Source organism: Callorhinus ursinus, unplaced genomic scaffold (genome assembly GCF_003265705.2).
Source record: "Callorhinus ursinus isolate GAN/ISIS: 27379988/994484 unplaced genomic scaffold, GSC_fseal_2.0 scaffold59, whole genome shotgun sequence".
Classification (NCBI taxonomy): Eukaryota; Metazoa; Chordata; class Mammalia; order Carnivora; family Otariidae; genus Callorhinus; species Callorhinus ursinus.
Window position 1 is genome coordinate 2,063,582 of NW_027397121.1, and position 22,968 is coordinate 2,086,549.

At 38.0% G+C, this 22,968-nt stretch overlaps 1 protein-coding gene across 1 annotated transcript in view; it reads right to left on the minus strand.

The window, feature by feature from the left end:
* Positions 1-22,968, minus strand: part of DNAH8 (dynein axonemal heavy chain 8) — a 407,368-nt gene that overhangs the window by 123,023 nt on the left and 261,377 nt on the right. The window contains exons 56-64 of the mRNA XM_073884828.1: positions 22,597-22,750; positions 13,675-13,839; positions 12,330-12,556; positions 10,416-10,534; positions 8,032-8,135; positions 6,824-7,000; positions 4,907-5,074; positions 3,965-4,180; positions 910-1,047 (exon numbers count right to left, since the gene is read on the minus strand). Of these exons, the coding sequence (XP_073740929.1) occupies positions 910-1,047; positions 3,965-4,180; positions 4,907-5,074; positions 6,824-7,000; positions 8,032-8,135; positions 10,416-10,534; positions 12,330-12,556; positions 13,675-13,839; positions 22,597-22,750 (1,468 nt within the window). The remainder of the gene's footprint in view (positions 1-909; positions 1,048-3,964; positions 4,181-4,906; positions 5,075-6,823; positions 7,001-8,031; positions 8,136-10,415; positions 10,535-12,329; positions 12,557-13,674; positions 13,840-22,596; positions 22,751-22,968) is intronic.

A 22,968-nucleotide genomic window follows, 5' to 3' on the forward strand; every position in this document is an offset into this window, starting at 1 on the left:
GGGGATGGGTTAGCCTGGTGATGGGTATTAAAGAGGGCATGTTCTGCGTGGAGCACTGGGTATTATGCACAAACAATGAATCATGGAACACTACATTAAAAACTAATGATGTAATGTATGGTGATTAACATAACAATAAAAAATTTTAAAAAATTTTAAATTATATAAACTTACAATAACATAAACTACATTAAGAGCAAAGGTAATAATCAAAACTCATCACCTCCTAATTATTTACTACATTTTTGAATTATCTATGAGCTTGAGGTTAAGTCCACTGTACCTGCACGGTGGTATATAGTAATGTAGAGTATATAACAGTACTATATATACAATAGTATAGTAGACAATAGTGCCCTGCTATGCATCTGTTTCCAAATCTGTGTTCAGCATCAGCATGTTGGTAGCTTAGAACTGACAGTGGTGGGAGGACCTACATCACAGAAATCAGCAAACAGTGCAAATCAAGGCTTTTTCCCCCCCGGGCCCCTCCCGCCCAGATCCTATTGTTACCAGACTATATCACTGGTTACAACCTATCCCAAGAGGCTGTAGGTTGTATTAGGATCCCCGTTTGACAGATGAAGCTCCGTCAGTTGCCTCCAACTGCCTAATGAGTTAAGTGCCTGCACTGAATCTCAAACCCAGTTTTCTAACCCCCAAATCAGGACCCTTTGGGTATGATATCCCAGCTTACTCTTACCAAAAATGATTATTAAAAACACACAAAAAGACCTTAGAGTGTCAAAAAACCCAAATAGGGATTGGACAAACAGTGATCCCAAACACTGAAGGACAGTCAGGTAAATATTTTTTTTGTCACCAACATTTACCCGATTTCTAAATACAACACACACTTGTGGACAATTTTAACACCTAATTTCTGCAATTTTATAGATTTAATCTCACCAATTTCTCATTCATGGCTGCATCAAATTTTGCTTGTACTTTATCCAGCTCGCCTTGTTTCTCATCGAGCAGAGCCTGTGCCTTCCCCAGCTCAGCATTAGCAACTGCCAGACGGCCCTCCTGCTTGGCCAGGTTAGCCTTCAAAAGGAAGAAGAGGTCACTGCATGGAGTGGTAGTAGGTCTGCAAAATATTTTTGGTTTTATTGGTAAATAATAACAAGAATTGCACAATTTTTGCCCAAGATGGTATTTAGAGGCTTAAGTGTGTTCAGCTGGGGAAGCAAAGAGTGTTGGAGATATTCCATTAAAGTTCTATTTTTTCATTTTTCTTTTTTAAAGTAGGCTCCACGACCCACGTGGAGCCCAGGCTCGATCTCACGACCCTGAGATCAAGACCTGAGCTGAGATCAAGAGCCAGACACTTAATGGACTAAGCCTCCCAGGTACCCCTCTCTTTTTTCTTTTAATTATTAATGTTCAATATAGAAAACATGGGGAAAATGCAGCAATGCATAGAAAGGATAACAGAAATTACCTGTGATTTTACTCAGAGAGAGTCTGAGTATTGTGTTAAGAAGGTGATAACTGGCATTTTCCAATTCTTTTCTTTTTCACTTAATATAGTATAATCATTTCCCCTTAAACATGTCCTTAGACACTTTTTCATGAGTATTAGTAATATGGCTGCATAATATCACACTATTTGGATGTATCATAATTTACCTAACTTTTGCCCTACTTTTAGACATCCCCCCCATTTTAAATTATTATAAATAAAGCTATTGGGCATGCAAAATTTGGGATTGTTTCCTTCATAAAGATTTTTTGAAGTGAAATAACTGTAATGGTAGATTTTTCATCTTTTTCTAAGTCCTAGAGCATGGACTTAAAAATTATCTGTTTCTTAGAAATGATCTATTTCTTAGAAATTTAAAAGAATTGGTAAAGTAAAGCAGCCCCAAAGCCTCCTGGAGTAGAAGTTTTTTGATAACAGTCTCATTTTCTTTCTCAATATTTAATTATTTAAATTTAGCCCTTTTTTGCAGAAAATATTAATTTAATTAGTATTACTATTATTGTTATTAAATTTAAATTTTCTAATATATTTACATATAACTTTAAAATTTTCTTTCTAATTATTTAAATCCACATATCTGTGATTATACATATTTTCTTCTTGATTATATTTTCCAAGAACATATCTTTTATATTTTGTTTTTGCAAAGGAACACTCTTCAATTCTGCTACTTTTCTCTAATTTTTAATGTTATTTTTATTAGCTCTATTCCACTTTCCTTAAGTTTTGTGTGTATGTGTATTTATAAGTGAGTATGTACTAGAGTGTTTAGTTTAATTAATTTAAGAGCTAAGAACATGCCATTGGACCACATCACAAAAGCTTTGGTAACTAACTTTGTCATCATTTCCTAAAAAGAAATTATTGGCTTTTTTTTTTAATGCAAACTTTCTGATTTTATTGCTTATAATCAGAGAATGAGACCCCAGCAAACAAACAGTGCTTTCTGCTTTTGGTAACTGAATCAAGATCTTCCTTTATCGTTGAGTATGATCAATTTTTGTAAATGTTTCTCAGTCACTAGAAGTAATTTCATATTCTTTGTTCATATTCAAGAAAGTTCAATGCAGCTATTCAACCTTAAAAATGATACAGTGTAAAATCTCTATATAATTATTAGTTTATGCCTGCTAAAAACTAGCTACATAATTTGCAGGGCTCAGTACAAAATTAAAAATGTGGAGTCCATTATTAAAAAATTATTAAGAACTTCAAGAGGGTGACAGCAGCCCATTAAGCCAAGCATGGATCCTTCTAAATTCGGGGTCTTGTGTGAACAGGTCACACACCCATAAAAACCAGCCCTGCACAATCTCAAATTACTATTGTTTTTGTTAATTTCCACTTAACATATTAATGCATTTTGCTTTTTGTAATTTGATAATATTTTATTTATTACAAAAGCATTATTACAGTTAAGTTTCACTGTGGATCATAATTTTTAGTAAAAATTAACTCTGTTCTTCTGAGTGCATTTTTTCTTAAATTCTATATCCCTTGGTATCTTTTGGTTTGAGTGGATTCCTACATTTTCTCATCATTTCCCTTTATTAAAACTTTCTTATTTTTAACATATTTTCTATTTTTCTCCGAGTTACCTATGTGCAGAGTTTTAAAAGGCAGTCATTTCTATAGGGTTTATTATGACAACCAGCAACACCCTGCCCACCAGCTCATCATTTTCCATTCCACAGAGCAACCACTTTCAACTCTTTTAGCTTTATGCAGAGGGGGGCGGCACAGGAGGGTAGCGTGCGTCTGGGTGGTGTATTTTATGAATCCTTTGCACTCCTGCGAATGTCGTTCTGTTCCCTCAGACCTGAAGAACAGCCTGGAGCAGCATAAACGGTGTGCGTGCGCGTGCGCGTATGCATGCATGCATGCACCTACCACTTAGTACTTAAATCGCATCCTTAAGAGCGTCTTTTTGTTCCTTTATACATGAAGGGCAGCTTGGCCAGTTATTGCATTCTTGGGCCACAGCAATGTCCTCAATACTCTGCACATATTTTTCCATTACATTCTAATATATAGGGTTGCAGGAAGTCTGTGCCATCCTGATTTCTCTTCTGCAACCTTTTTTGATTTTGTTTGTTTGATCATTTGTTTCTTAAATGCATATAAGGTTTTTTTCCCTATCTTTCAAATTTAAAACATTTCTGGGTATTGAGCTTAATTTTTATAAACTTTGTTGGGAATCAACAATTTAATCTCTTTAAACTTTAAAGAAATGGCAGGTTTTCCTTTATGACAGCTTAATTATTACTGGCAATGAAGTCATTTCCTCTTTAACAAATTGGTTTTGATTTCTTGTCTGCGATGCCAAGAATGGCAGATGTAAAGAAAATGAGAAATGCGAGAGGACATGAAGAAAATAAAAAATTTAGTCAAAATTATGCTTTGTCTTTTCATAGCAGTAATACTGGTGATGGATTTTATTAAACATTCATCTCCTAGGAGAAGGAGGGAAACTCTTACCTTCAGAGGTAACACTTCTCTATTGATACCATAAAATGTTGCCATAGCAAGGGTCCAAGACAGCAGACCAGCCACATTCCCACAGACTTTTTTGGCATTTTCCAAAGAATAATCATCCATGTTAAAATATGGCTGGAGCAACTCAACAGTCTCTTCATTTATAGTATCCTTGGGGAACTGCTGAAGGCTCCACAGGAACCCTGCTGCACTCATCAACTGAAAAATAGCACTACAACCTGTAAGTTCTGGGAGAAAATAAATACTTTCTTTCTGAGTTAGTATATAATTCTAAATTGAATTTTTTCAAAGTAACAATTGATATACTCTTAAACATACAAATCAAGACTATGACACCAGACGACCTAAATCTGTAAGTTGCAAATTGTCTTCCCATCACCATGGTGAAAAAGTAAAGAAGAAAAGATATGTAAGTTTCCTGTCCAGTGTGTGCATTTGAATGCCACCAACTACACAAGCTCCCTTTTGGAGACTGGGTTGGTGTGACTTCAAGAGTGTGCCAAGGGGCACCTGGGTGGCTCAGTCAGTTAAGTGTCTGTGTTCGGCTCAGGTCACAATCCCAGGATCATGGAATCGAGCCTCACATCGGGCTCCCTGCTCAGTATGGAGCCTGCTTCTCCCTCTCCCTCTGCCGCTACCCTGTGCTTGTGCTCTCTCCTTCTCTCTCCATGTCAAATAAATAAATAAAATCTTAAAAATAAAAGTGTGCCAATACCAGCCTCTGGTTTTAGACACTTTTTACAAAAAGAAACCACTGGGCTTTAAAATCTTTCCCTACTTACACTTTGGGAGATGCAATCTAAGAAAAACTCTTCAGTACACAATTATCAATTACTGCCTGCCAGCTTGTGTGGTCTATATTGAAGGTCCTGGGCTGGGGACACCTGATGCACCTTATAGGACTTGCAAAGATTTTTTACTTACTTTTAATGACTCTCCCCAGGAAGGCTTGCAGCAAGGTTTTTCTGGATCCATAGTGACTGGGTCAATTTTCTTTTGAAACAGTAGCAGGACACAGTCCATGATTCTCATAATAAGATGCGGGGGCTTTGCAAGTTTCCTGACTGTGGCGATATCATTTGGTTTGATAGTCTGTATTTGGGATTAGGAATTGATATATTTTTTGGTGAGTAGTATTAATAATCATATGGAAATCTAATGCTTTTAAACAATGAAAGTAGAAAACTTTAAAATGTATTTACTCCCCATCCCCTGACATTATCTCCTTAAGGGTTTGTACTCCAAGAGTTTCGCATAATGGTTCTTTCATTGTTATCTTGGGATTTCTATTCATTTTTACTCTCTTTTCTCCTGTTGCCCTCAACTAATTGCATAGAATATCACTACCATTCATTGCCCACCACTCCAAGCCTCTGTTGGCAACAAGCCTCATTGATCGGTAACATTCGGATAACTTGTATCTTCAAAGCACATACTCTATGTGTGGTATGAAAAGAGAAGCAAGGCTCTGAATATCAGAAACCTCACATTCAGTGTTCTTTTGAGGGCTGCCCTATCTACAGAAGGGGGAGAAATTCAAAGGAGAAAAGAGAAGTTATTATACCATATGACTCACAAAAATATTTTTCAAAGTTTCTATCTGTCACCTGAGTTTGGAATAAGACGTTAGCTGATATTCAAGGCAAGAAAGATTGGAACATAACATGATCAATAACATCCCCTAAGACTTGTTTGTTCAGTGATTTCTCATTCTTGTATATTATTGTAGGACTCATAAAGGGAGTGGGGGTGGAGAATGTGTCCTGATCATTGTCACAATTTTATTAAATGATTATCATAAATCTAGTCATTCAACAAATACAGACATCCTCCCATTTAAAAAAAAGAAAGAAAATAAAGAAAAATTGCCCTGTCCTCATAACCTTCGAAGGAAGAGAAAGAAAGCACAATTACCCTAAACTAGAATTGTCATCATGTTAGAAGCAGAGGGGTGACAGGAAACACAACGGAGAGCCAGAAGAGCTAAAACCTTCCTGGAAGGGATGAGCCTGGTCCTGGAGAATGACTCTTATTAGGCAACGAAGGTTAGGGAAAGCATTCCTGGCAGAGGGAGAGACACATTTAAACAGACCATGATTCTTCCAGAAGCCTATGGGTGTTTCTGCATGGCTGGACCATACTGTGTGTAGAGACAGAATGACGGAAGGGCTCAAGGGGCAGATAGGAGCCCAGTTATCAGTTTCAACAGCAGCACTGATATTTACTGAGTACTTTCTGTGTGCCCAGCAAACTGTATTCATTACTTTTAATGCTTACATTGATCCTTCAAGGATCAATGAGCAATTATAATATCCACAGAGATCCAAAACAGTTTACTTTTTTACTTTTACCTAGTAAAAAAAATTACTCCAGATCATCTATTTAAGGAGTAGTTGTTGCGAGAGGCAACTGTAGGCTGCCTCCAGCTGTGGATGCCTAACCATGGACCTTATCCTAAGAGCCCCCCAGAACCCGTGAGATTTTTAAAGGGCACATAATGTAATCTGGAGGAGATGCTTTGGAGGAACTGGGGAGGCTCTCTATATAATCTGAATCCGTTATGCTATTGTTCAGGCCATGAATCACTCGCATTATTTCTCAGCTGTCCTGGAAGGCTGATTTATGGAACGAAACTAGTAAGTTATAAGAACTGAAGACTTAAAAAAATTAGAACTTAGAATATTGAATCAACAGAAACATTTGTCTTCAGACTCAGAGATTATTAATCACATTAGAATTCCATTCAGTTTTCAGATTCTAGAAGTTGCCCAGTGAATTTCACGGAACAACCCACGGAGTGGGCTGGGACTGGTGTTGAGAGGGGTAACAGCACATGCTCACATTCAGGGCTGCCTCTGCTTCTTCAAGGGCAGGTTTGGCCGCCTCCAACTTGGTCTCAGCTTTTACTTTCTCACTGTCGATTTCATCCACAATTTTTTGGGCTTTGTCTTTCACCTCCTGCACTTCGTTTTTCACTTTGGCTGACGCCTGAGCACTTACCGTGACTTCTGCCAGTACCTGTTAAATTGAGGGAACACATGAGGGCAAATAGGTAGCTTTTGAGCAAAATTGACAGATTTGAGCAGTGAGATTATTCACTATAAGATAAAACACAAATAAGAGCAAATTTATTCCCTATGTATATTTTCTATATATTCCCTAAGGTGTAATACACCTAAAAGTGTATTAAAGTAACTCCTTTAAGCAGTTCCTTGAAATCTTCTATGTCCTAAGCTTTCCTGAGGCTTACAAATATATAAATATACTATGTATTATATTTATATATACAGAATATATACATAAACATCTTAAGCTTTCATGAAAATGGTATTTCCACTCTATGTAATTTCTAGAAAATTAACACAGTTCAAGTATGTGTAATGGAATAAGGTCAGAAACCATATCAATGCCCATGTAATGAAAATAAAATAGGTTATGTTTGTTGAGTGTCTACCATATAGTGGGACCATGCTAAGACCCTCTCCTATGCTATCTCTCTCATTTCAGTAACTGGCTAAGGGTTGGGATGTAGGTATCCACTCTTAACCGACTCAGTGAGTGGAAGCTGAAAGCAGTCACAGATGGGCAGGTTCACAGATCAAGGAGCAGCAGACATATATCCCTATCAGCTTGGGAGGAGGATTTTTTTTTAACTCCACCAACAATTCCTCTTAGTTTTTTTCCCTCCTTGACACAAACTTCAGATGAGACTTGGGCCATTCTAGAGACTCAGAGCATGCAGGGACCTCAAAGAGAAGACCAAATATAACTTAGGGAGAGGCAAACATTTCACAGACAGATGAGAGAGAACAAAAGATACAGACCCAGAGAAGAAAGAATAGTCTTAGACGAGGTAGGGGAGATAATAATTTAGGTGACTCTTGGTATAAGTTAAACAAAAATACTTAATTGTCATTGTGAACAGTATCTCACTAGAAATAGTCTATGGGTTTATACATTATTTATTTTTCATAACATTTTTAAACAATGCTTTTTAAAATGTGGAATACTATTCCTCACCACTAGTTATACAGTAAATGCCAACTCACTTCATCTGCTTTTACAGAAGCCACCGCCAACTCCTTCTCCTTTACAGCAAGATCCTGAGAGAGCTTAGCCACAGATTCACTCGCCTCCATAAGCTTGTCAAGACCTTTACAAACACACACACATACACGTTTGCTTAGTATCTGAACATCCCTTCATCCAATTTACTACTTCTAAGGCATTGAACTAATATTATTAACAAGCACCAGATAGTTATTTATGGACAAATACATATATATGAGGCGCATCGATACTGACCATATCTCTGAGGGTTTTGGCCGTGGGGGGAAGAGCACCAACTAGCTAAATTTAAGGGAAGGTCACAATGCCATACTGAGTAAGATTAACTGAGTCAAGAAACTTATGTGACAAACTTAGTGCTCTCCTTGGCTTTGCGAACATCATTTTTAATGATGTAAATATCTTTTTTTTTTGCCTTTGAATCACACTGCAGCTGGAACAAATGAAAGGTTAATATAGTCATAGTCACGTGGTTCTCTTTGCTATGAAAATGAAAACAGCTGCTAACACCTGGGCTGCTGGCTCTGTGACTCTCAGCACCACAGAGCACAATAACCAGTTAACAGGATTTTCTCACATTCCAACTGAGTTCTAGCCAATAGTGTGTTGGTGACTGTTTAGCATCTGAGTCTCTTGGGGGAGAAGGGCAACACTCATCTGTACGTTTCCCAATTTCCATGGTGTCAGTATTCTCACCAGGGCTGATTTGAAGTTACCAAGAGACTCCCAGTAGCACACCATTCATTATATGTCTACCATACTGATAGAATAGAAATAAATAACCTCAAGAACATTAATAGCAGTAAAATAGAGTAAAAATAACTAAGATGTGATGAATGTTGAGTATTCTTGCCTTTTTCTTTTTTTTAAGGTTTTATTTATTTATTTTATGGAGAGAGAGAAGGAGAGAACACAAGCAAGGAGGAAGTGGCAGAGGGAGAGGGAGAAGCAGGCTCCACACTGAGCAGAGAGCCTGATGTGGGGCTCCATCCCAGGACCCCAAGATCATGACCTGAGCTGAAGGCAGACGCTTAACCAACTGAGCCACCCAGGTGCCCCTGTTCTTGCATTTTTCAAATATAATTTACTTAATTGTAAGTTTATAGGATTTAATTTTTAATTAAGGATGTGTTTAATAACCAGATCATAAAATTCCTACGAATTAACAATCAACTCTAGAGCCTACAAGTATCTCCAGCCCACCACTGATTATAGAGTATCTTATGGAAAGCTACAAGAAGGTGAGCCATGAGAAAAACAGAGGACGGTTTCTTCCACAGTGTTTCCATTACGATAACTGCACAGACCTTGCAGCTCAGTTATGCTATGGGATCACATTTTTTGCAGAAGAAGTGTTGGGGGGGATTTTTGCACTTCTTTTTTGGACTGTTTGGGCCATAATGCTTTCTGGACATATAATTGTTCCAATTTATACTTTTCCTGCTTACATGTATTGGACATAGAAATCCATTGTTCAGGTAAACTACCTCTTTCAGTTTTGATTTGTCTATTTTTCCTTTTCTTTTGTTAGAAATTTGAGAAGCATTAACATGGCAAAGTTTATGCAAGTGAAGGCAAATTGATTATAATGAAACCAAAAACTGAAATCATGGTCAGTTCCCAAGAGCCGGATTTTCTCCACCTGCAGTAGCAGCTCAGTAACTATGGGGATTCCTGGCCCAACAGCCTGGACCCAGAATTGGAGGGGCAGGGAGAAAATGGTTCCAGAGAGGAAACAGGCTACCTCCTTTTTTAGATTTTCTTCTACCTGGAAGCTGCTTCTTCTTTTTTTTTTAAGATTTTATTTATTTATTTGAGAGAGAAAGAGAGAACGAGTGAGAGAGCACAAGCAGGGGGAGCAGCAGAGGGAGAAGGAGAAGAAGGCTCCCCACTGAGCACAGAGCCCAATGGGGGCTCGATCCCAGGGCCCCAAGATCATGACCTGATCTGAAGGTAGATACTTAACCAACTGAGCCACCCAGGCACCCCTGTCTGGAAGCTTCTTAACGGTAAAAGACCCTAACAGCATCCCTCAAAATAATCTATTACTGATAGTAAAGTCAGTATTTTGCTTTTAAACACAATATCCACCAGTGTGGATTCCTATCAAAAAGCCCTTAAAAGATTCAATTCTCCAGGCACCTATGTGACTCAGTCGGTTAAGCGGCTGCCTTCGGCCCAGGTCATGATCTCAGGGTCCGGGGATCGAGCCCCACATGGGGTTCCCTGCTAAGTGGGGAGTCTGCTTCTCCCTCTCCTCCCAGCTTGTGCTCTCTCTCGCTATCTCTCTCTCTCTCTCAAATGCATGAATAAAATCTTAAATAAAATAAATAAATAAATAAATAAAAGATTCCATTCTGCTTACCAATATTCATACGTTCAGCTTGTTCATTGATATGTTTCACTTTTTCAGTATAAATGTTTTTATAACCATTTATAAATGAGAGATAAGACTTGGGAGTCACGTGTGCTCTTCGGCGGTATCTGAAAGTAGAACGTAAAAATGATCTTCATCTCTATCATTCTGATGTATTCCTGGAAAGAATCCTACAGATGCTCTTCCCACTGTGGAATCAGTGTAATTCTGAAGGGTGATTCACTAGCCAGAGGGCAGGATTTGTGAATGGTTTTCCTAGAGGTGAGGTGGAAAGAACACTAAATATCTGGTGTTTTGACCTTTTGAGGGGTCTTCGACTCAACCCTTATCTCACTCCGGGCTTCTGTTTCCTCATCTAGAAAACTAAGAAAAAAAATCATTGCCCTACACCGGCCAGCATTTTGTGTGTGTGTGGGGGGAAATATATATATATATGGCACATGTAAATACACTTTGTAAACTTTAAGGTTCTATACAAATATTAGGGATATGTGGTCAAAATGAATTTGTGCTGTGATCTGTTTTCATTCAATGGGTATTTGCTACACACCTCTTCACTGCTAGAACCCAGCTGGGTGAGCTTACAAAAATGAAAGCCAGTCTCTCCCCATGATTCACCAGATCTCCTTGAAATCATGGCAACCACCCTTGATTCACACGTTCAACTCACTATGGTTGAGTACAGTAATCCTATTTAACAGTAGAATTAAATAAAAGGAATAATTTTATGCAAGAGAAACTCAAGTCAAAGAAGAGCTCCTCACACACTATAAAATCATTTTACCTTTTCATTAATTTTTCACTTTTGGAGTTGTGAAGATTTTTAACATTAAAGAAAAATTTTAAGGACCTGGGCATTTACATGACTAGCACTTAAGCATTTGACAAGTATCACATTCAGAATAAACTTCTCCAACCTAAAAGGATATGAAAATTTTAGAAAATACACCAAATTTTTCTAAAAATAAGGACACAGGTTTTCATAATTGTAAGAAGGTAAAACTTCCCATGGATGACAGTGACAGAAGGAGTTCAAGTTAAATGGAAGGAAAATCTTGCTAACCATAAGAATACACACGGATCCACCAAGAGGATCTGGAAGGTTATCTAGAACTATTTAAGGGGGGGTGCGTTTCCTGGGCATAGTTTTCAGTATAGAAAAGGGTCCAGGATACACATACTTTTGTGAGATAGGAACCCCCTGAAAAATCCATGAAAGTGTTACACAGACTCTCTAGGTGGAAAAACTCTTTCTGGCAGGTTCAGTGCCCCCAGAAGCCCAAAGATTATGTTGGTCTACGTCTATTCCCATCTGTCAAATGTAACCAGTGACTATCATGCTTTGGGAGGGGGAGAAGTTGTATTTTTGAACTGTTGACGACAGTTTTCACATGTGAACACCATTGCTACTTTTAGCCACTGGACTCACCTACAGTCAATTAAAATTATTTGGCATGAAAACATTGCTAAGACTAAGAGCTGCAAAATACAAAACCTACGTGTCCCTTAACATAAGGCAAGAGTGAAACTTTGAAACAGTGTACCTCCTTAATCAAAATAAACAATGCATTTGAATAAGAAACCAGTTTTAAACAGTTTATCATGAATTAGTCAAGTCATTTTCCAAAAAAAAGAAATTAAGCAAATGAAATAAAGTGATTCATTAAGCATCTGTTCCTTTGAGGCCTGGAGGGAAAGAGGTACTTAAGTGCGGACACTAGTTCATTTTAAAGTCTCATTGATTTATCACTATTTCAATACATCATCACTAGCAAATCAAGGCCAGAAAAAAAGTCTAAGTGCAGCTGGGACTTTGTACCCAATGGATCTGATTGCTGCATGGAATTCCTCTCCGGAGTGAACCCTGGGGTTGCAGCCACAGCCTTAGGGAAAGCCACTCACCGTTGGAAGTAATTTTCACAGCTCTCGGAAACCATGTCATGGAAGAGGCCCATTGTTTCTACGACTTGTCGTTTAGTGTCACTGGAGCAGACAATACCATAGCCTGAAAGGAAATAGGAGGCCACCGCAATCAAGGCCTCCTTCGGCCAGCGACTAAACCAGTCCATGGTGCAACCTGATATCAAGCCAGGAAACTTCAAAGAACGGGCTCGGAACTTCTCACCAACCTGTTGACAGCAAAGTCCAAAAGTGTCAGACACACACAAGGGTTATAATAAATCGGCTCAAAAGAGGCTTAGGCATTCTGAACCAATGGTGTGACATCACAGTTAAAAAAAAAAAAATCTTGGGCTGCATTAATGTATCAGTGAAATGTTCAGATGAAGGGGGTAGTATTTCCACACTCTTCCCTGCCCTAAGACTACATTTGTATCATTGGGTTGGATTCTAAAAGCTACCTTTAAGGGGAAAGGGACACACTAGAACTCTTCTAGAGAGAGAGGACCAGGACGGTGAAAAGCCTGGACACGAGGAAAAGTGAGAGTAGCAGAAGGGGTGGGAGGTGTTTGCTCTATGAAGGAAACAACTTTGGGAATCTGCAAAAACTTTCTCTAAATATCTGAGGAGCGGTATGGGGGGCGGGGAGGGATCGGACTCATTTTACAAGCCAAAACAGAATCACAGGGGAAAAATACAAAGAGACAAAATTCAATTCATTCCATAGAAGACATCTCTAGGAATTAGACTATCTAAAAATTAAGTAGGTTGGCTTGTAAGTTAGTGAGACCCGCAGAGCAGAGCTGCCCAATACAACCGTGAGTTCTATATCTGCGCCATCCAGTATGGTGGCCATGAGCCACTCATAGCTACTGAGCACTTGAAATGGAGCTAATGGGACTGAACAACTGAATTTTTATTTTTACTTCATTTTAATTAATCAAAATTTAAATAGGCATACATGTCTAATAGCTACTATACTGGATAATAGAGTGAGCTAGGGATATTCAGACCTACATCAGGGACATTCTAGACGGTATGTTGATATTGGAGGAAGAGCTAGACAAATTACATTACCAAATCCCTTACAATTCGAGTAATATATCTCTAGGCAATTAATGGAAGTTGTAGGCTATGCAATAATTTCTAATAAAATGGACATTTTAAATGGTTACACTTTGATATGAGATTACCTGCCTCCAGGGGAGATTGGTGGTAGTAAAGTGTTAATTTCAATTCAGTGTGACAAATGTTAATTTCTGAGCAAATCGTCTCATCAAAGAAGGTAAACTATTAAGTACGTTTCAATAAGTAACTCCTCCCACATAAATATAAAGTAACAACTCACTGGAGAGAAGCAGAGAACAACATGCAAGTTCTTCCTTGATCTTGAAATGAAGTACTCATACAGATTATCAAAGGTAGGAGGGTGGCGAGGCAGCTCCTTTTTCATCACCGATATCAGACCTTGAGTGATTTCATCCATCTCATCTCGTGCAAACAGATTGGAGATCTTTGAGAAACAGACAAGACTTGTACTTTACAAGTTCCCCACACTAATTCACTGCCAAAGCCTCCTCCTTTCTCCCCCGACATGTCATCTTTTTTTCATATTTTCTTTCTGCATCTCCACAGTCAAAATCCCTTGTTTGCCAGAGATTACCAAGAATACAACTTTTTATTGAGCAGTTTAATCAGGAGGAAATTTTGTTTCCCTCTGCTCCAATAGCTATCACCAAAAAAGTACCTCTCTAGCATTCCAATAATCTCTTTAGAATGTCCAGTGATGCCCTGTGTTCTCTAATTCATAGACAGTCTCAATTCTGGGTCTGAGGTCATTTTTTGCTATGTTTGGGTACTTTTTTCAGGTATAATTGATATACAATATTATATTGGTTTCCAGTGATTCAACATTTGTATATACTGGGCAATGATTACCATACTAAGTCTAGTTACCATCTGTCACACTATAAAGTTACACAATATTATTGACTACAGTCCCCCTGCTATATATTACATCTCCATGACTTCTTTATTTTATAACTGGAAGTTTGTACTTCTTGATCCCCTTTGCTCATCTCACCCACTCCCACTCCAGCAAGTCCCCCTCCATCTGTCAACCACCAATCTGTTCTCTGTATCTAGGAGTCTGGATTTTGTTTTGCATTTTAGATATCTCATATAAACAAAAGCGTGAAGTATTTGCCTTTCTCTGACTTATTTCACTTAGCTTACTACTCTCAAGGTCTACCCATGTGCTCAAGAATGGCAAGATTATATTTTTTTATTGGGGCTAAGTAGTATTCCATTGTGTGTGTGTGTGTGTGTGTACATACATGTCATATCTTCTTTATCCATTTATCCACTGATAGATGTCTGGGTTGTTTCCATACCTTGGCTATTGTAAATATTGCTACAATGAGCAAAGGGTGCATATATCCATTTGAATTAGTGTTTTAATTTTCTTCAGATAGATACCCAGTAGTGGAATTGCTGGGTCACATGGTGGTTCTATTTTTAATTTTTTGAGGATCCTCCATACTCTTTTTCAAGTGACTGCATCAGTTTGCATTCCCACCAACAGTGCATGAGGGTTCCATTTTCTCCACATCCTTACCAAAACTTGTTATTTCTTATCTTTTTGATAACAGCCATTCTGACAGGTGTAAGGTGCTATCTTGTAGTGGTTTTGATTTGCATTTCTCTGACAATTAATGATGTTGAGCACTTTTTCATGTGCTTGTTCTGTATATCTGTTTGGAAAAATGTATATTCAGATCCTCTGCCTGGAGGATTATTTCAGGGTTTTTTTTTTTTTTTTGGTATTGAGTTGTAAGAGTTCTTTATATATTTTGAATATTAACCTCTTATTAGATATTCAACTTGCAAATACCTTCTCCTTTTTAGTAGGTTGCCTTTTAATTTTGTTGATGGTTTCCTTCACTGTGCAGAAGCATTTTATTTTGATATAGTCCCATTTGTTTCTTTTTCCATTAGTTTCCCTTGCTTTTGGAGTCAAATCCATAAAAACATTGCTAAGACCAATGTCAGGGAGCTTACCACTTATGTTTTCTTCTAGAAGTTTCATGGTTTCAGGTCTTACCTTCAAGTCTTTAATACATTTTGAGTTAATTTTTGTGCATGGTGTGAAGTGGTGGTACAGTTTCCCCCTTCTGCATGTGGCTGTCTAGTTTTCCCAACACCATTTATTGAAGAGATTGTCCTTTCCCCATTGTATATTCATGGCTCCTTTGTCATAAATTAATTGACCGTATATGCGTGGGCTTGTTTCTGAGCTCTCTATTCTGTTTTTTTGATCTGTGTCTATTTTTATGCCAATACCACATTGTTTTGATTACTATAGCACTGCAGTATAGTTTAAAAATCAGAGCTCATGATATTTCCATCTTTGTTCTTTTTTCTCAAGATTGCTTGGCTATCCAGGGTCTTTCATGGTTCCATATAAATTTTAGAATTCTTTGTTCTGTATCTGTGAAAAATGCCATTGGAATTTTGATAGCTATTGCATTGAATTTGTAGATGGCTTTGGGTAGTATGGACATTTTAACAATATTAATTCTTCTAATCCAAGAGCACAAAATATCTTTCCATGTATTTGTGTCTTCATTTCTTTCAACAATGTTTTATAGTTTTCAGTGTACAGGTCTTTCACCTCCTTGATTAAATTTATTCATAGGTATTTTATTCTTTTTTGGATGCAATTGTAAATGGCATTGTTTTCTTAACCAACTGAGCCACCCAGGTGCCCCGATGGCATTGTTTTCTTAATATCTCTTTCAGATAGCTCATTATTAGTGTATAAAAATGCAACCAATTTCTGTATATTATCCTCGTATTCCTGAAACTTTATTGAATTTGTGTATTAGTTCTAACAGTGTTTTGGTGGAATCTTCAGGATTTTCTATATATAACAGCATGTCATGTGTAAATACTGACAGTCTTCCTTTCCAATTAGGATGACTTTTATTCTTCAACTTCCCTAAGAAAAAACTTCCTGTTAAGTGTGATATTAGCTGTGGGTTTGTCATATATGGTCTTTATTATTTTGAGGTACATTCCCTCTGTCCATTCCACATTGTTGAGAGTTTTTAATCATAAATGGATGTTGAATTTTGTCAAGTGCTTTTTTATGCATCTGTTGTGATGATATGATTTTCATCTTTCATTTTGTTAATGTGATGTATTATGTTGATTGTGGATGTTGAACTATCCTCACAACTCTTGAGTAAATCCCACTTGATCATGGCGTATGATCCTATTTACTGTATTGTTGAATTCAGTTTGCTATTTTATTGAGGATTTTTGCATCTGTGTTCATCAGGGATATTGGCCTGTAATTCTCTTTTCTTGTGGTATCTTTGTCTTGTTTTGGTATCAGGGTAAGTCTGTCCTTGTAGAATGAGTTTGGGAGTGTTCCCTCCTCTTCAATTTTTTAGAAGAGTTTGAGAAAAATAGGTACTAACTCTTCTTTCAGTGTTTGGTAGAATTTTCCTGGGCCTAGAATTTTGGGCCTAGAACTTTGTTGGCAGGTTTTTGATTACTGATTCAACATCTTATTAGTAATTAGTCTATTCGGATTTCCTATTTCTTCATGATTTGGTCTGGGAAGATTATAAGTTTCTAGAAATGTATCCATTTCTTCTAGGTTACCCAATTTGTTGACATATAATTGTTTGTAGCAGTCTCTTATGATCCTTTGTATTTCTTTGATATCAATTGTAACTTCACCTCTTTCATTTCTGATTTTGAGTCCTTCCTCTTTATTTCCTGTTTAGTCTAGCTAAGGGTTTGTCCATTTGTTCTACCATTTCAAAGAACCAGCTCTTAGTTTCATTGATTTTTTTCTATTGTCTTTTTAGTCTCTATTTATTTCCACTCTGATCTTTATTATTCCCTTATTTCTACTAACTTTGGGCTTTTTGTTTCATTTTCTAGTTCCTGCAGGTGTAAAGGTAAATTCTCTATTTGAGATTTCTCTTGCTTCTTGAGGTAGGCCTATATTGCTATGAACTAACTTCCTTCTAAAAATCACTTTTGCTGCACTGCATGTTTTGGTATGTCATATATGTTTTCATTTATTCTAGGTATTTTTTTTATTTCTCCTTTGATTTCTTCTATGATCCAGTAATTATTCAGTAACATGTTGTTTAATCTCCACTTATTTGTAGTCTTTGCAGTTTTCTTCTTATAATTGATTCTTAGTGTCATACAATTGTGGTCTAAAAAGATGCTTAATATGACTTCAATCTTCTGGAATTCATTAAGACTTGTTTTGTGGTCGGGGCACCTGGGTGGCTCAGTCGTTAAGCGTCTGCCTTCTGCTCAGGTCATGTTCTGGGATCGAGTCCCGCATTGGGCTCCCCACTCTGTGGGGGGCCTGCTTCTCCCTCTCCCACTCCCCCTGCTTGTGTTCCCTTTCTTGCTGTGTCTCTCTCTGTCAAAAAAAAAAAAAAAAAAGACTTGTTTTGTGGCCTAACATATGATCTACCCTTGAGAATGTTCCATGTGCACTTGAGAAGAGTGTGTGTTCTGCTGTTTTGGGATGGAATGTTCTATATGTATATCTATTAAATCCACATAGTCTAGCATAACGTTTAAGGCTATTTCCTTAATGATCTTCTATCTTGATGATCTATCCATTGATGTAAGTGGGGTGTTAAAGTCCCCTACTATTATTTCATTGCTGTTAACTTCTCCTTCTAGATCTGTTAATATTTGTTTTATATATTTTGGTGCTCCTATGTTTGGTTCGTATACATTTGTAGATGTTGTATCTCCTTTCTGGACTGACTCTTTAACATTATATAGTGCCTTCTTTGTCTTTTGTTACTGTCTTTGTTTTAAAGTGTATTCTGTCTGATCTGAATACAGCTATCCCAGCTTCCTTTTCATTTCCATTTGCATGGGATATCTTTTTCCATCCCTTCACTGTCAGTCTGTGTTTTTACTTCTCAAGTGGGTCTCTGTAGGCAGCACATCGATAGGTCTTTTTTTTTTTTTAAATCCATTCAGCCACTCTTTATCTTTGATTAGATCATTTAGTCCACTTAGATTTAAAGTTTTTGATGGGTATGTACTTAGTGCCATTTTGTTAATTGTTTTTTGGCTGCTTTCATAGTTCCCTTCTGTTCCTTTCTTCTTCTCTTTCTCTCATCCCTTCTGGTTTGATTACTTTCTTCAGTGTTATGTTTTGATTCCTTGCTCATTTTCTTTTGAGTGTTTACTATAAGTTTTTGCTTTGTTGTTACTGTGAGGTTCACTTTATCATTTTATATATTTAACTATTTTAATTTGATAGAAACTTAAATTTCCACACACTCCAAAATTCTACAGTTTTACTACCTTCCCCCACGTTTTATGTTTTTGATGTCACATTTTACATCTTTTTATATCCCTTAACTGATTATTATTTTAGTTAATTTTATCACCTTTACCTTTACTACCTTCATAGTAGTTTTAGTAGTTTGGTAAGTGATTAATCCATTCCCTTTACTATATATTTTTATTTTTCTGTGCTTTCTTGCTATTAATTAGTGCCATTTCTTTTCAGCATAAAGAAGTTCCTTTAACATTTCTTGTAAAGCTGGTTTAGTAGAGATGAACTTCCTTAGCTTTTACTAACCTGAGAAACTCTCTCTCTTTCAGTTCTGAACAGTAACTTTGCTGGATAGAGTATTCTTGATTGGAAGTATTTTTTCCTTTTAGCACTTTGAATATATTGTGCCACTCACTTCTGGCCTGCAAGGTTTCTGCTGGGAAATCAGCTGATAACTTTATGGAATTTTCCTTTATCTGTAACAATTTTTTTCTCTTATTGCTCTTAAGATTCTCTCTTTATCTTTAACCTTTGACATTTTAATTATAATGTGTCCTGACGTGAATATCTTTGGATATTCTTTGACATTCATTTTGGAACATCTTTGACGTTCATTTTATTTGGAACTCGGGGCTTCCTGGCCCTGGATGTCTGTTTCCTTCCCCAGGTTAGGCAAATTTTCAGCCATTATTTCTTCAAATAAGTTTTCTCTCCCTTTTTCTCTCTCTTCTCCTTTGGGGCCCCCACAATGCAAATTTTATTCCACTTGATGTTGTCCCATATGTCCCTTAAGTTACCTTCATTAATTTTTTTTTTCTTTTTGCTGCTCTGTCTGATTTTCATTACTTCGTCTTCCAGCTTGCTGATCTGTTTCACTTCCTCCAGTCAGCTGTTGAACACTTCCTGTGTATTTTTTCAGTTCAGTTATTGTAATTCTTCAGCTCTGTGACCTATATTTGGTACTTTCTTATGTTGTCAGTATCTTTATTAAAGTTTTCACTGTGTTCATCCATTCCCTTCATGAGTTCAGTAAGCATCTTTAGGACCATTACTTTGAATTCCTTATCAGGTAGATCACTTATCTCCATATCATCAAGGTCTTTTTCTGAGGTTTTTGTCTTTCATTTGGAACATATTTCTCTGTTTCTTCATTTTGCTTGACTCTATGTTTGTTTCTATGAGGCAAAACTGCTACCTCTCCTAGTCTCGAAGAAGTGGCCTTATGTAGGTGATGGACCTTATTCAACTTTGCCCTAGCTCTTGGTTGTGTCACAAAACTTTCTGATTATCCAAACCACCTGATTTATTATTGATATGCCCCTGTTGCTGAGGGTACACCAAGACCAGTCAGTGTTCCAAGGGGGAGGAATCTCATTTGATACCTAGTTTTAGGTTGATTGGAATCTAGAACCTCAGGCAACAGTTTTTTAAAAGTATGCAAATACATACAGTCCTGTATGGCCACAATCATAATCCCTGCTGTCCTCCAGACTACGAAGTCTCTCCAGATCACAAAAGTTGGGGCTCCAGACAAATATATAAACTCCTTTCCAGGAGGTCTTGTTGAGCTCTAGCAAGGCCAAGGGGTTGTGGAAGGATGGTGTCTTCCTGCTTACATTCCCTTTGAGTGTCTCCTCAACCTCTAGATGTGTGGGAAACCTAAAGCCTGTCCCTCTGGCAGAAGCTCCAACATAAGTAAATAGGCCTTTTGCACAGGAAGACTGGGGTATGTTTCAGTCTGCTGTCTGTGCAGTGTCCTGGGTGTAGTGGCCTGCCAAGAAATGTCTTTCCAACTGTTACTTCCTGTGGAGCTCAGGAATGCCAGTCCTCTTGGCCACCAGCATGAGGCAATCAAGGGGCATCCCCATGTAGATTGCCCATGACTGCTGGCTTTAACTAGGCAGCTGGAGAGTGTATAAGAGGGGCATACTTGCCAACTTCAGAAAAGCAGCAGGAAAATGTTTTAACTGCATGCTCCCATGGGCTTCAGGACTGCAGCAACTGAGTGCCTTATTTGAGTATGCACCAGCTTTAGACTGGAGTAGAAGAATGTTTCCACCTTTTGCACTTGCCAGCCCCAGCCAAGGAAAGGGAGTGTCACAACCACCCATGCTTGCTGACCTTACCTAGGGAGCAGGTGAACGCCACATTCATGCTCACCTGCCCCAGCCAGGGAGCAGGGGAGTGCCACAACCACCCATGCTCTCCAACTTCAACAAGTTAGTGGGATAGTACTGACTACTCATTTGCCCCTGCCTGTCTTAGTAAGGTGGAAGGAGGGTGCTTTGTCTAAGCTTGCTCACCTGTGCAAGCAGGGTAGGTAGAAAGTGCAAAACTGGCATCCACCAGCAACTCCATCTCTGGGGAGAGTTTCAACTGTCCCCTAACCCCTCCAGTTGATACTTTAAGATTAGCAAATGAATCTTCTTCACATACAATCTAGGCATTTTTCAAAGTGCTGGGGTTTTTTGTTTGTTTGTTTGTTTGTTTGCTTGGCTGGGTCTTGGGATAAGACTATATTGGGAGCCCTTTAGTAGTGAATCTCACTTTCTTATAGCACTTTGGGTCACTAGATGTCAGCCCCATTGGTTTTCTTTCTTTTTTTTTTTTTTTTTTTTTTGCCCCATTGGTATTCTAAGCCAGACATTTTGGGGCTTGTCTCTCTGGTATATATTCCAGGGGTTGGGGTGCCTGATGTGAGGCACCAACCCCTCACTCCTTATTTGTGAGAGACCTCCCTATTGCAAGTCACTGTGCTGAGGGTGAGGTTTTTGGCAAGACTGTGTCTCTCCTACCTATCTTGATGTGGTCTTTTTATCCTTTGTTGTGGAGAAGAAGCTTATCTAGTTTTCGGATCTTTTTCAGAGGGAAATAATCCATATATAGATGTAGATTTGGTGCTGCCATGGGAGGAGGTGAATTCAGGATTTTCCTATGCCACCATCGTGCAGAAGTCCTCTCTCCGAGGTAGTCAACTAGCTCATGCAGCAGCAAGCATTGATAGACACCACTGAGCAGGGAAGAGTTAACACAGTGAGCCCGATTTTAAGAAGAGTATGCTTGCAGGGCTAGCACTTGGCCATCATCTGGGAACTTGGTTTTTGAATGTCTCCTCCTTACTAATTGAAAAGGTTGTTCTGGGCCTGGACTGTTTATACAAACATTGTGATATATGGTGAACATCTGTTTTCCTTCTGGGAGTCTGGAGTTTTGACAGTAGTGTCTAGGCAGGGAGGGACAACCAGACCAGCCCCCAGTAAAACTGCTGAATTCGGAATCTCCAACAGGGTTCCCTGAATGGAAACACAGCATATGAGTGACTGCACTTCACCACTGGAGGGGATGCACATTCTGTATGACCCTTTCGGTGAGAACATAGGAAGCCTGCACATGGATTTCTCCAGATTCCACCTGATGTGTCTTTTTCTATATTGATCTGGCTGTGAATCCTTGCTGCATTGCTGTCATAAATCTTAGACATGAGTACAACTGGATGTTGAGCCCCATGAGTCCTTCTAATGAAGTACCAAGTATGTGAGTGATCATGGGAGTGTTGACATAGGTGGTGTCAGAAGTGATGACCAAACATCTGCTTAGAGCTGGCAGAACTCTTTCCTTTCTTTTATACTCCTGACTGTTAGATAGATACTGTGATTATTCTAAAATAAATTACAGGATCAAATTGAAAACTGATGAAATAAGTAAGCAATCATATTTAAAATGGAACAAAGCATACAAAAAATCTGGAGGTGGACAGCATTCATTTCTCACAGGTAGTTTTAAAGAAAAATCTACCATGTCTTACATATTAATCATTTCTAAAATGAAAAATGAATGTTAAGTGGCCTCACTTGTGAAGGATTGCTGCTTTTTCTGTTCAAACATAATTTACATTTTTAAAATATGAACTTTTTCTCTACTTTTGAGACCTACCTCCCCTGAAGATAACAGGTTGTTAAGATATTCTAGAAATGCCTCATCCTTTATTTCATTGTCAGTAAAGATGAAGGTGATACCTTTTCCATCAGCACCAGCAACTTTGTACAGACCTTTTAAGTCATCTGTTAGATTATTCACATTATAAGACCTAAAAAGGGTGGTAGGAAATTTAAAATTTAAAAATATATGTAGTCATAATTTGTCTCAGAAGACAATATAACCCATGGTAATAAGAGCATACTCTGCACCTGCCCCAAGAGATACTAAGTAAGAGTGCCTGCTAAAAACACAGAGGTCAGAGAGAAATAGTTATGTGTTACTGTTCAAAGCAAGTATGTTTTATTTAACGTGAGAAGTGAGAAATGG